This window comes from Girardinichthys multiradiatus, chromosome 14, assembly GCF_021462225.1.
Source record: "Girardinichthys multiradiatus isolate DD_20200921_A chromosome 14, DD_fGirMul_XY1, whole genome shotgun sequence".
In the NCBI taxonomy this organism is placed as follows: Eukaryota; Metazoa; Chordata; class Actinopteri; order Cyprinodontiformes; family Goodeidae; genus Girardinichthys; species Girardinichthys multiradiatus.
In genome coordinates, this window is record NC_061807.1 from 30,931,824 (window position 1) to 30,944,939 (window position 13,116).

Consider the following 13,116-nt stretch of genomic DNA (forward strand, 5'->3'; position numbering starts at 1 on the left):
AACAGTCAAATAAAACCACAAAACAAGCATTTGTTCCAATATTTATTCGTTGAAAATATTACATAGAGGGCCCTAATTACCTCCCAAGTGCTACATTTTTAATGAGAGAGAAAATCAAGAGAACATATATATATGAATAAAAAACAAAACATCTACAGGGATATTTGTGGTTTTCCATGATGGCTTCTTCAACTTCAAAACTAAAACTGAAAACTGTCTAAACTGCAGTGATAGCTGCATTTCACACGGTTGTTACAGTTTCTTTATACATAATAAGATACAAAAAAAAAAAAAGACAGCCAAACTCCACACTTCATGTAACATTTTAGCTTCCCAGCAGTAAACAAGGTCCCTTTCATCACCTGCGTTTGCTGGCAGCGGACAGCAGGTTCCGTCGGGTCATCCCGGGTTTCCAGAACTCCCTCAGGGTGGGAACATACGTGCCGTGTTTGGTCTTGTAGTAACGCTTCATGAACAGCTGGGGGAGATGAAGCACAAGATACAGTTGGACTTTGTTCAAACTCGGAAAGTGTTTAAACTGGATGATGACAGAGCGCCACAGTGATCACTTGCTAGAATATCAGCAATAAGAAAAACACATTTTAACAGGTCTGGATGTAATAGAAACCTTTAAATTTAAAAAGGGATCCTCAGTGTAAAGAGTTCCTTCTCATTCTAATATTCCAGTTTCTCAGAATTCAGTTTCCAGATGTTCCTGATAACCTCAAACATGAAATGTAAACACAACAGTTATCAATAAGTTTAATAGTGATCTGGCTTTAAATAAGGAACCTTTGAAAACCCAAACTTTAAAAGGACAGACAAGCAGATAGATGAATAAGTAAATGGACTGCATTCATATTACGCTTTCCCAGTCATAACGGCCACTCAAAGTGCTTTACAACCGAGCCACATTCACACACCCATATGCAGATCGGAAGGCAACTTGAAGTGCCTTGCCCGGGGGCACATCGACATGTGGCAGGAGGCAGCTGGAATCGAACCCAGGTTCAGGTTCCACTGAGCCACAGTCTCCTCAAAGACCCAACAAATGAGACATCTGCAATCTGGTGCAGTTCCCCGTTATCCTCATTAATCCACCTTTAACATCTCTTTTTCAGTCACCTAGGAAACAGCCGACTGTAGGAACACTGCATAAATGTAAATAAAGCAGGCAAGAAAATTCACTTTCTGTGCATAATTTAGTAATGTTTGGAGCATACATACCCTCCCTTTGAAGTTCTTGGATGCCTCGTCCTCAGAATCTGCTACGTAGTCTTCTCCTGACACAGCCACCATCTCTAAACACAAAAGCACCAAGATAAACCCAACACTGATGGAAGGGATTGCTGAAACCTCCTGTAACTAATCACATGTTGCCACCATAGAAATACGTTTTTGTGTTGAAGTCACCTGCATGACTCCTCTGCTGGGAAGAAGAGCTGCTCCCAGTGGATAATACAGGCCGGTTTCTGTGGAGCACAAACAGATGTTTGGTAACTGCAGACAACATGTAGCTAATATTTGTCTGCAGGAAAACAGTGAATCTGTTTTTATTCCAGCTCAAAATATTGTACTTAAACTCATCTAATTTGTGCCATTTTAACAGAAAGATAAGCTCAAAGAAATTAGTATAAATAAAACCTGTTTATTTTCTGGTTTATTAGAATTTACACTCTTAAATTGTCAAACGTCCTAAACATTAGTGAATCACAACACGTTTGGATTCCAAGTGTTCTTTAAGCAGAGATGCACCGATCAGAGATTTTAGGGCCGGTTCCTGGTCATCGATATTGTAAAGCTCTGACCCACCGCTGATGATTTAAACCACTGCAGTTTCTCTTTAGTACCATAAACATTACTCTACTGCCTGGGTAACTTGAAAACTGAACTGTTGTAACAATAAAGTTTCTGGAAAAATAAAGACAGAATTGTCCCCCCCCCCCAAAAAAAAGCCCAAAATTAAAGAGATCTCTCTGCATCGCTGAAAATCTACAAAAATACGATGAAATCCTACAGCTTGTGGGAGAGTGGCATCTATAAATGAAAAAAAAGCATGTTTTATTTACAAAAAATGTATACCCGTACCTTTTTTCCGGTTTGCACACCATAATCACAAGGTACGACACTTTCACTTCAGAAATAAGGGACAACTGTGTCCGATTAAGCACAAAAAATAAAACAGATTTTCTGTTCAAGTGTTCAATCATTCTATATTTATTGTAAGTATAAAGAAGCCTTCCTAACACCTCTGTGTCTTGCTGAAGTCCCACCCCCTGTAACAGCCTGAATGAACAGCCTCCGTAGAAAATATCGTTTACTTTCTAAGCCGCTTCTTACATCTCTGCTCCCTCTGACTCCATATTTAAAACACCTGATTCCAAAAATAACTAACCGAGTCTTTTTCACGCAGTAACAACTTCCACCCCGAGGAGTGTTAATTATGGTGCTTTCACTGGTCTGACAGAGGATTGGTTTTTTTTGGTTTCCGACCAATCAGAGGTAGTCCTGCGTGAACTCCAGGGATCCTAATCCGTTTTTCAGCTCAAAATCCAGCACTTGTCCAAGATCAGAGCTCTACATTTTATGCTGATTATCTATTTCTAGACATTGGAGTAGAAAACATTTAATTGATGTCTGTATGTTTCACATGTTGCTAAAGGAGGCTTTAGATTTGGCCATGATTAGGAACCATTTCTCAGTTTTTTCCCTTTTTTGGCATCTAGACTAACTCAGACCGGCTTTAATTCAAAACATATGGCAGACTTGTCAAAACTATTTTACGCTAAATACTAAATGATCTTCTGACCTTTGATACCTTCATTATGTTGGTAATGCCATGCCTCAAAGATAAAATATGCAATTTAAATTGTAATTAGTGTAAAATGTTAATTTTTTTGTTATTATTTTTACTTTCTCATTTTTTGTTTAGAATATTGTCTCTTTTTTTGTCAGCCTGCAGATAACAGAATATGGAATAAGTTTTGGAAACTAAAATTTTTCCATCCTCAGTTCTTTCTCCATACTTATCCCGGTTTGAAAAATTCTCAAAGCAAATTTGACACTTTTCCCGACTTCAGGACAGAGCAGGAATCCCGACAATCTCTTGCTCCCTGTCACCAGTCGATTTCTCTGTACATCACTGCCCTAAAGTGCGGTAATCACATTCTTGCAATAAATATAAATTTATTCGTAATTAAGTGATAACAACATGGATCCATGGCAGAGATCATCATCAGATGCTAAACAAGACCCAGAATGGAGTCCTATTAGCACCTCATTGTCTTGAGCCTTACTCTTTATCATCCAGGCCAGGACTTTCAGGTGTTTGTTTCCCTGTTGAGGACTTCCTCTTCTGCTTCTGTTGCTCTTTGTAAAATGATTTCCCTCCTCCGCCAGACAACCTGGTGCTAGCAGAAGCAACCGACAGTTTCTGGATAACAACTCTGGGACGGCTGCTGAGGCAGGAAGCAAAAACAGAGCAGAGGGACGGATCTTCAGGTAGGTGCAGCTTCTCAAAGCCGAGCTTACTTATATAACTATTTAGGAGTTCTCTATTGCAACCACTGTTTTGTACAGTTCGTGATCCGTCTTCCTCCGTCTCTCTGATTCTCTGGTTCCGGTTGATCCTCTTCTCTCCAGATGCATTCTCAGAAATCTCTTCCTCCTCGGAGCCACTTTCTGTTGTGTCTAGCTGCTTGCGTTTCCTTCCAACACTTTGATTTGAGGACCTCCTCTTCTCCTCCACCTGTTCCTGGTCCACTCCAACAGGGTTTGGTTTCAGTTTGACCAAAGTGAAATTTGTGCTTGGATCCTGTTGATCGTTTGTTGCATCTTTTGAGTCCTTTTCACCTAGCAAGGTTCTTTTCCTGGCAGAGACCATGGCTGGAACATTGTCATTAGAAATGAGTCTAATTACAGGTGTAACAAACGGTGTACCGTCTCCTGGCTTTGAGCAGTTTGTCCGCTCAGCAGCCGACCAGCTGACTCCCGCTGGTTGATTGGATGGGACTTTTCCAGATGGAGGCAGAGAAAGAGAAGCCAGGATAGAGTCCCCCATGTTTGGGGGTAGAGACGCTGTGAACAAAAACAACACTGTTTAGAGGGCTTGTAAGGAGTTTTGGGTTCCTACTTATTTTTTTTTCAAAGTTCCCTAGATTTCCACAATCAAATTTCATGGCTTCTCTTTTCTTTTTTAATCTAAAGTTCATTTTTAATTTAACAGAGATATTTCTACAGAATCTGCAAACATTTGACTGTGGATAGTTGGACGGACAAAGAGATGGATGTCAAAACGGACGGAGGGATGGAGTTGAAAAGTGACAGTGTACAAATTAGTATAACTAATCTTATTGCTTTGTTTGGAAAAATATAGTGCTGTCGCTTCCATACTAAACCAGGCGGGGAAAACAGTCAAAACAAATCTTATAGTTTTTCTGTTCAACGTGATCCTACCTGCTGACTCCAGGTGACCCAGACACGTCTGATGTTGAAGGAGGATCTTGAGAAGCTGTGGCTGAGTGGCTGCTTGTGCACACTCCTCCAGGACAGGAGGGGCATCACTGAGCCATGACACCGTCTGTAAACAGATCATTTTTACTCCAACATATATAAACACCAACACCACGGGACAGATGTGTGTCCTAATACCTACCTGAGCTAGGTTGGGAACCGGGAGCAACTGGTCCAGTCGGATCAAAAATTCCCACAACAGCTTCTCCAGCTCCTGGTCAAACTTTGGGCCATAATCTATGGGAAACTGTTCCTGTTAAAGAAAAATAATGATAATTACCTGCTCACCGTTTCAGATATTTCCCCTCAGTGGGCCATTGGTGGATGGATCTACTCACTTTAAAGAAGAGTTCTCTCTCTGCTTGGTTTGTTAGCAGAGTTTCAACGAAAGAATGGAAACTTTCCACCGTTCTCAGAATCTTCACATCCCTCTTCTTGAAGACAAAGAAACACAAGTAGCACTTTTTACATATAAATGTGTAAAACAACCTATTGACTTATAAACAACAACGAAACCTGCACAAACTACAACAGTGGATATAAAAAGCTGTCTTATTGTTGTTAAAATGCTTGTTTTGTTTTTTTTAGGCATTAGTTTGTTTTTCTTTCAAAATTGTCTGAAAGCAAATAAGACAAGAACACTCAAATGAAAACATAATAGTTAAAGTGTAAAATTAGCACAAAAACAGGATTTAAAACACAGCTTATATTGTCTAAATACATGATTGACCTTTTAATTAACAGAAAACATGTTGCTTATTAGAGCTAAGTGTTAATATGTGCTTCCCTGAACGCTTAGTTGAAGAGCTTTTCGCTTTTATACAATTTTGTTTTATACGAAGTGTATTAGTTTAGCATAGCCTGACCTATTTTTATTTCCCAATTTATATAAACACCCGAAAACAGCCAAACTGGGAGAGCATCTGCCAACTTTGCTTTGTTCTTGTGCTGAAATCCTTTGTCTTCCTAAAGGACACCATCTATACCAGAACACCATGTAAACAAATATTAACGTGGTAAAAACATTAAAATGACCAATGCAGACATGACAATAGTATAAAGGTTCATAAAATCATGTTTGCCATAACCAGTTTTTGAGCTCGGGGCCATTTTAGGACAGTAGAAGTCTGCTTGGATCTCGGCTCGTCTCAGACTGGCCTTCAGTTTTGCCCGCTGTTATGATGAGGTGGCCTGGCACGATTTATTCAATCTAATGAACAACATAGGCTGGAATTCATTACAAAGGGATCTCTGATGTCTTGCCGAGTAAATGTATTTATTTCTCCCAATATTAAATCGCCCGATGCGTATTGAGCCTGTGCACCTGTGGGAGCGGACAGGATCCATGGGCTCCAGGGACCTGAGCCTGTCTTGTCTTTACTGTGTCATTTCTTGTCAGCGGTTAAACTGAGTGGTTCTTGTTTGTGTTCATTAAACAAGATTTTTAGTACATTTCATCATAAAACCCTAGAGAAATGCTGTGTTTACACCAGTTATGTGAATAAACACACGTGTAAAGTTTGAAATACCGTAGCCTCCTTGATTTCAGCATATGTCAGGTTTCAGTAGCAAATCCATGCAAGTCTTTGTACCCGAGGCCCCAGTGTACCTATTTTCACACTCATCTGCTCCTGTAATTCTACACTTTTGAATTGGGTTCTCTTAATGTAATGCATAAATAAATAATGCACATTTCTATTGAAATAAGCAACCCAATTCGTACTCTACTTGGTTACAGTTAACCTTTGTTTCAATCATCAGTGGGAAGCAAGCAGTGAAAGCAAACCATTAGCAGAAAACATCATTTTTAGTGTGAATCCAAACTCCAGCTCCACGTTACCACAGCAGAGGCAGATGAAGATAAAAGAAGAGCAGGAGCACAGATCCTCTCCAGATGTGGTGCAATCACGTTAACATCTGGGTCTTTTAGGCACAATTCTAATATTAACTGAAAAGAAAGAAGGAAAACTGATTAAGAAATGTAGTTTAACTGAAGAATAATTATCCTCACTCATCATTCAGTAAATAGTCACCCGTGCTCTGAGGCCCAGAGCCAGCTTGCCCTGGTGTCGCAAAGTAAGCAGCCCAGGAACGGTCTCACAGGCTGAAGTCACAAATTCCTCCACGACTCCATACTGCATCACATCCCTCTGCTTTAGCACCTTCCAGAGCGCTGCCGAAACCAGGCGGACAGGCGGGGCCAGGAGCTGGAGAGCAGCAAAGGGAAGGCTGGCATCTGTAGAGGAAACAAAGTTAGATACAAACAATTAATCGGTCTAAAGCAGGAATGCTTAAGGCCTGACAGCTCTCATAAACACAGTCAAGCAGTTGTGTCCTAAATACCTAGTAAGGACTGTACCAAGCAAATTCAGTCCCTCCAGATATCTTATTGGGATTTTATGTGACCGGCCAACACAAATTAGCACACAGTTCTGAAGTAGATGAAAAACAACAGATGGTCTTCATTTGTTTTTACAAATGAAAATCTTAAAAGTGTGGCATCCATATATATTCATCCCCCTTGAGCCTAGACTTTCCTGAACCAGTTTCCTGTCCCGGATGAAGAAACGGACCCAAACAGCATGATGCTGCCAACACCGTGTTTCACCATAAGGACCCCTCTCAACACAGCTGCCATTTTCCATAAAGACCAGATTTGTGGAGTCCACTACTTATAGTTGTCAACAGATTGTTACATCTGTGGAGTTGATCTCCTCCAGAGATCTTGGATGCTTCTATATTTATTGCCCTCCTTGTCCGACCTGTCAGTTTAAATGGACGGCCATGTTTGAGAAACTTTAAAAAACTTCAACGTTGTTAACCAGCATCAGCGGTTAAGATTTAAACGTTTAGTTTTCTACTCACCATTTTCTTTCGGTTTTCTTGCAGCCATTCCAATAAATACGTTTCACTAAATATAACTGACGTTAATAAAAGTTAGCTTAGCAGTGTCAGGTTACTGCAGGAAACCCGACACAAAGTTAGCAACGTATGCTAGCGAAATTGGTTAACAAATCCAGCTACGGTAACTTTAACCGTGTCATGTGACGCTTTAAAGTAGTTATCGTAAAATAACAGCGGCGCTACTCGTTGTAAATCCAACCCAAACCAAACTAAACAAGCCTTTGTCAAAAGTTCCGCTTCTCTGGCTCCCGCCTTCACTAAGTTGTCAGGAAGAGCTTCAATCATCATATCAAATGTGCCGGAGGGGCGGTGCTTCCTGAGTCTCTATACGAAACATGGGTCAAACTTCAAACTCCGCTCGGGTAGGTACTAATATATTTTAAACGAACACACCTAAAATAATTTTCAGGATATGACGTAGAAACGACACCCGCCAGGCTGCGGTAACAAACTGCAGTTGTTTGAGGAAAAAAAAGTTTGAAAACAAATATTTACAAAACAATACATCAGATTACGAATAATTCTTCATATCTTAAAAATAAATAAAAGGTATAGACGAATTTTTTTTACATTGGAATTCTTTTTCACAGTTTGCTATTTCGGTGTTGATGTTGTTAAGTGTCATAAATACGTTTATTGATAAATACATTAGGTTTACGCAACGTCTCAGTATTGACAATGTCGAGCTTCTTTTTTTTTTTAAGAATCATGCAATTCACTGTGACATCCTGGATATCAGCTTCTGAACCAAGTTCTGACTGCAGGACCAAAACGCATCGATAGGAGCTCGGAAGCAGCACGGTGAACTGAACGTTTTTATTATAATAAAACAGCAAGAAAAACAGGAGAAGCAAAGAATGAGTAAAAGGCAAGCAAATAGAGCAGAGTAAACAGAAGAATCCAGGAGTGAGAGAAGAAACCAGAGCTTAAATACAGAGAAGTGAGGAGATTACATGGCAAGCAGGTGAGAGTAATCAGGTTAGAATGAGTAACAGCTGAGACCAATGAAGGGAGAGTGAGCAGATGGAGAAGAGAACATGAACAGGAGCCGACAGAGGAATACGGGGAAGAAAGCTAACACAGAATAATACTACAAAATACAAGAATGAACTAAGAACCTAATAAACAACGAGCAAACTAAAATGGAAACACTAAGAGAATATAAACAACTGGGAAGGAAACTCAGCCACTAATCATCATGACAGCATGATTTTAATCCATTTTTGCTTTATAAGCTCTTGAAGGATGTCACATTTGTATTTCTTGTCCACTTGTTTGTGTAAATATTTATTCATTTGTCAGCGCCCTGAATCCCTCTTTTTCTTCTCGACGTGAAGTTCTAGATGGTTTGATAAATGGTTCATTTAGGAATAATCTTCTGTCAGATAACTGTGAATAGGTGTTGATGTAGGTGTCAGCAATAGCAGAGCTTGATCAGATTGCCTTAAGATATGATCTGTCAATGAATACAAATTACATGGCAGTTGTATTAGATAGAAAACAGACCTAAAACCGAAGTCAGTTTGTCCACATTTGTGGGATCCTTTAATAAAACATAGACTGTAAGACATGATTAGCTTTGCCCCCCAGTATCGATTATCAGAGGTCTTATATTTTGCCTGCATGAACTTTGCCCTTCTCTGTTCTGCTTCTGCATTATCGACAGGTTTGAGGCAAAGTCCAGCTCCCAGGTCACACAGAGGAGCTCAGACATTTTGTCACTGGAAAAACACCCAACAAGGCTGAGAGAGTAGAGAAGAAGACAGTGCGGAGAATGGATTCCACATCTTCATTCTTCAAGTAAGTTCACAGTTTGTTAAGACTTGTTTCTTATTGATTGATGCCATATTAATACACAATAGTGTAAGTCTGTAATATTTTTTGGACAAGTACTGAAAAAACAAACATAGTGGTATAAATGTTAGGATTAAGGTATGGCTCTGATTTACTGGGAGATCAGAGTCAGGCTTTATGTGATAAAAAGATCTCTGCTTTCTAAAATTACTGAAGTCAAAATGTCAGAACCTAATTTATATATATATATAAAAAAACACCATGAAAATGATTTCTTTGCTTTTCCTGCTCGTTTATTGTCAGATCTGTGACCAGGCGGGTCTGGTCCCCGCCTCAGCGACCTTTCAGAGTCTGCTGTAACAGAAGGGAGACCAAGAAAGGGATCACAGCAGGGACCCTGGAGGACCTGAAAGAGAGGGTGACAATAACAGCAGTTACATAATAATAGACAGAAATGATAAAGAAATTAAGAGAAAGATTTAACATTTGAATTACCTCAAAACTATTTGTTGCAACTACAACATACAGTTCTGTGAAAAAGACACTGCCAGCGTGTGTTTTTACAACATTAATCATATATATAGATATTAAATGTACAATGCAGCTGGAGAAACAAGCCGTATATAGAACACACAACCAGCCGTGAGTAGGTTTGTAGGGAGGAATGTTTGTCGTACAAAAGATACTTTCCACAAAATTAAAATTCCTAAAAGTCAAATCCATGGTTTTGTCATGAACTGAGTCTAGCTGATGTCAAATGAGATCACAAAAAGTCATGAGTTTAAACTGCACTCACAGCAATTCAAAGCTCAGAGACACGTTCAGCTTCCACACCGCTGTTAAACAAATTTAAACCTATTACAACCAAACATCCCATCTTTACTATTCCTACTCTTTTGACCCCTGAGAGGACAATTAAATGCACTTTTCAATTATTTTTAAGGCTCACAAATGTCTTTATTATCTGATAAATAATTAAACTTTAGTTTTTTGTCATTGGAGTCCATTCTTCTGGGTTTTACAACACCAACCATGCTAGACTGAATTTTAGGATGTTGGCTGGATATTTAGCTTTAGTGACATAAACACACAAGGAGTGTTGGTCTAAACATTTACATTTTAAATTTCATGTTTTTAAATATTTCAGTAGGCTTGAATGTAATTTCCCTGCCTGACTTTAATTCAATGGATGTGGATCTAACTGGTATATGCAGTTTATCTTCTGAAGAGCTTTGCTGATGCCTATACCCAGCCTCAATGTTAATTCTGTCTGAGATTTTTCTACCCTCTGTTAGGTATGCCAGGCTTTGCTGCTGACCATTTCTGCAGCGTCTGTGTACCTGGTATGTGAGGAGGACGGTACTGAAGTGGACTCTGATGAGTTCCTCATGACCCTACCGGACAACACCATGCTCATGGCCTTAGAGACTGGACAGACATGGAAACCACAGGCGGTATGTTGGATGCCATCTTAGAGCCTCCTGTCAGATTTTTCTTCTTAATGTTTCCACCATCAGCCACATTTCTCTGGGTTTGATCCATCCTTTCTATCTCCACAGGGTTCAATTGTTCTTAAAAACCACGACAAGCCTCGTACTGGCAGAGACATAGCGCGAGTCACCTTTGACCTTTACAGAATAAGCCCTAAGGATGTGTTTGGCTCCCTGAGTGTGAAGGCTACATTCCAAGGCCTGTACTCTGTGAGCGCCGACTTTCAGTGTCTGGGGCCCAAGAAGGTCCTCAGGTAAGTGGGTCATGGACAGTGTCAAGGTGTAGCTCCTTTGCTGCAAGTCTTTCCCAAACCAGAGGGTATTAGGGTAATTTATTAAAGGAAAATAAGCTACTTTGCTTAGGAATTCTGCTTAGGACTGAAATATTTGATAATCCACGTTAGACTGATGAAAATACCTTTCTTGGTGTAGGTGATGCTAGATGTTTTAGCTCATAAAATGTGAGCCAGATAAATAGTCTATGTTGTCACCTTTTCTGTTTTTCATTCCTGCTATTGTGTGTTTGTGATCTAAAATATTCACCTGAATTCTGGTCAGTACCTTTAATCAGGAATTGCAAAAGCCAGGATACAATTCATACGGCTTGTACAAATCTTACATGCACCAAGCGCACAATCTCAATCTGATAACTGTGCGACACTGGTTGTGTTTTCAGGGAAGCGCTGCGCCTCGCCTCCACCCTCCTTCAGGCCGCAGGACACCTGCTTATCAGCTCTGCATCCATGATCCGCCGCGTCATCGAAGGCACTGAGCTCTGGCAGCCGCAGAGGGCCGAGTACACAGCAAGCTGGCATTAAATCCCTGGCTTGTGCTGTCGACTCAAAAATGTTGTTTCATTGAGGTGTTTTGAGTTTACTCTTACAATTAGACATATAACTGGGTAACAGTATTACAAATATAAGATGCTTTTCTCCTTAAAACAACCAGAAACTAAACAGTAACAATATTAATAACTGTATAAATTTTTATTTTTGATGAGTGAGCTCTTTAGTCATTTATTCTGACTGTGGTTTGTCTCTTTTAGAATATGTTGTAGATTTGATTTATGATTGATTTCTACGTCACGATAAGGAATGTGATCATCTTATCCAAAACAGATGTGTGACTAAGAAGTGGCCCAAGGAACTAATCAGGACCTCCGTCTCGAAAACGTTTTGATCTCAGGGACATTTTGAGGGCTGAATGTTGAGAATATCATTTGTAATATGTTGTGCCATGACTACCTTGACTGTATTTAAGTCTAAAAGTCAAAAAGAGCCATCAGTTCTTAACAAAAACAACAGTTTGAGCAGCACTATGTAGCTGGATAAGAAGGAAATAAGCCACATCATTCTTGGATTTTTTTTTTTGTTCTTTTGTACAATATATTTTATGTAATTTCCTTGAACTTTTCTATTTTGCGGTCGATTTTCTGTGAATATGTTTCTAATGAAGGGCCATACTTTAAATAAAAGTGTAAAATATAAATTTACCAAATAAAAACGTATCAATATTCATATGAATGCATCAATAACGTGTGTAACAATTATAAATCATTCATTAAATCTTCAATTCATTATAGGTCAAAATAACATCAAATTATTCCAGTAATCCTAAACAGAGAGTAGGCATAGAGTCCAAATGTGATTTTAATTAAATTCAAATACTAAGGAAATGTCTGTAAACTATTTTTTTGGCATTTAGCAATCTACATATTTGTTGTTATCCTAACTGACCTAAAGCAGAAAACTTGTAGTTTGATTTAATGTCAGAGATTGAGAAAAATAAAGGTTATGTGTCTTTTAATACAGTGTATGTACAGTGGGGAGAACAAGTATTTGATACACTGCAGATTTTGCAGGTTTGCCCACTTGCAAAGCATGTAGAAGTCTTTAATTATTATCATAGGTCCTCTTCAACTGTGAGTGACTGAATCTAAAACAAAAATCCAGAAAATCATATTGTGTGATTTTTAAGTCAATAATTTGCATTTCATTGCATGACATAAGTATTTGATCATTTAACAACCAGTAAGAATCCTTGCTCTCACAGGTCTGTTAGTTCTTCTTCAAGAAGCCCTCCTGTTCTCCACTCATTACCTGTATTAACTGCACCTGTTTGAACTTGTTATCTGTATAAAAGACACCTGTCCATCCACACACTCAATCAAACAAACTCCAACATCTCCACAATGACCAAGACCAGAGAGCTGTGGAAGGACATCAGGGATAAAATAGTAGACCTGCACAAGGCTGGGATGGGTTACAGGAAAATAGCAAGAGAAGGCAACAACTGTTGGTACAGTTATAAGAAAATGGAAGAAGTTCAAGTTGATGGTCAATCTCCCTTGGTCTGGGGCTCCATGCATCTCACCTTGTGTGGCATCAAGGATCATGATAAAGGTGAGGGATCAGCC

General features: G+C 39.3%; 2 protein-coding genes across 6 annotated transcripts; one reads left to right on the plus strand and one right to left on the minus strand.

Annotated features, from left to right (window-relative positions):
• Positions 1-28: 28 nt before the first annotated feature.
• tinf2 (TERF1 (TRF1)-interacting nuclear factor 2) lies at positions 29-7,742 on the minus strand. Of its 2 annotated transcripts, none has more exons than XM_047386759.1 (10): positions 7,378-7,742; positions 6,546-6,748; positions 6,353-6,460; positions 4,851-4,946; positions 4,655-4,765; positions 4,456-4,579; positions 3,940-4,077; positions 1,414-1,472; positions 1,228-1,299; positions 29-478 (listed from the first exon to the last, which is right to left on the minus strand). In XM_047386759.1, exons 1-10 carry the CDS (start codon positions 7,403-7,405, stop codon positions 359-361), a joined length of 1,059 nt encoding a protein of 352 aa, XP_047242715.1. In that variant the 5' UTR covers positions 7,406-7,742; the 3' UTR covers positions 29-358. The 2 variants fall into 2 exon arrangements, with proteins under 2 accessions (XP_047242715.1, XP_047242714.1); XM_047386758.1 differs by having other exon boundaries at positions 1,228-1,301; positions 3,297-4,077; positions 7,378-7,733.
• Positions 7,743-7,852: 110 nt separating this feature from the next.
• Positions 7,853-12,217, plus strand: cideb (cell death inducing DFFA like effector b). Of its 4 annotated transcripts, none has more exons than XM_047386765.1 (7): positions 7,853-7,965; positions 8,121-8,380; positions 9,083-9,216; positions 9,514-9,628; positions 10,506-10,664; positions 10,770-10,954; positions 11,377-12,217. In XM_047386765.1, the coding sequence occupies exons 3-7, from the start codon at positions 9,191-9,193 to the stop codon at positions 11,516-11,518; spliced, it is 627 nt and encodes a 208-aa protein (XP_047242721.1). In that variant the 5' UTR covers positions 7,853-7,965; positions 8,121-8,380; positions 9,083-9,190; the 3' UTR covers positions 11,519-12,217. The 4 variants fall into 4 exon arrangements, with proteins under 4 accessions (XP_047242721.1, XP_047242722.1, XP_047242723.1 ...); XM_047386766.1 differs by having other exon boundaries at positions 8,121-8,217; XM_047386767.1 differs by lacking the exon at positions 8,121-8,380 and having other exon boundaries at positions 7,947-7,965.
• Positions 12,218-13,116: the final 899 nt, after the last annotated feature.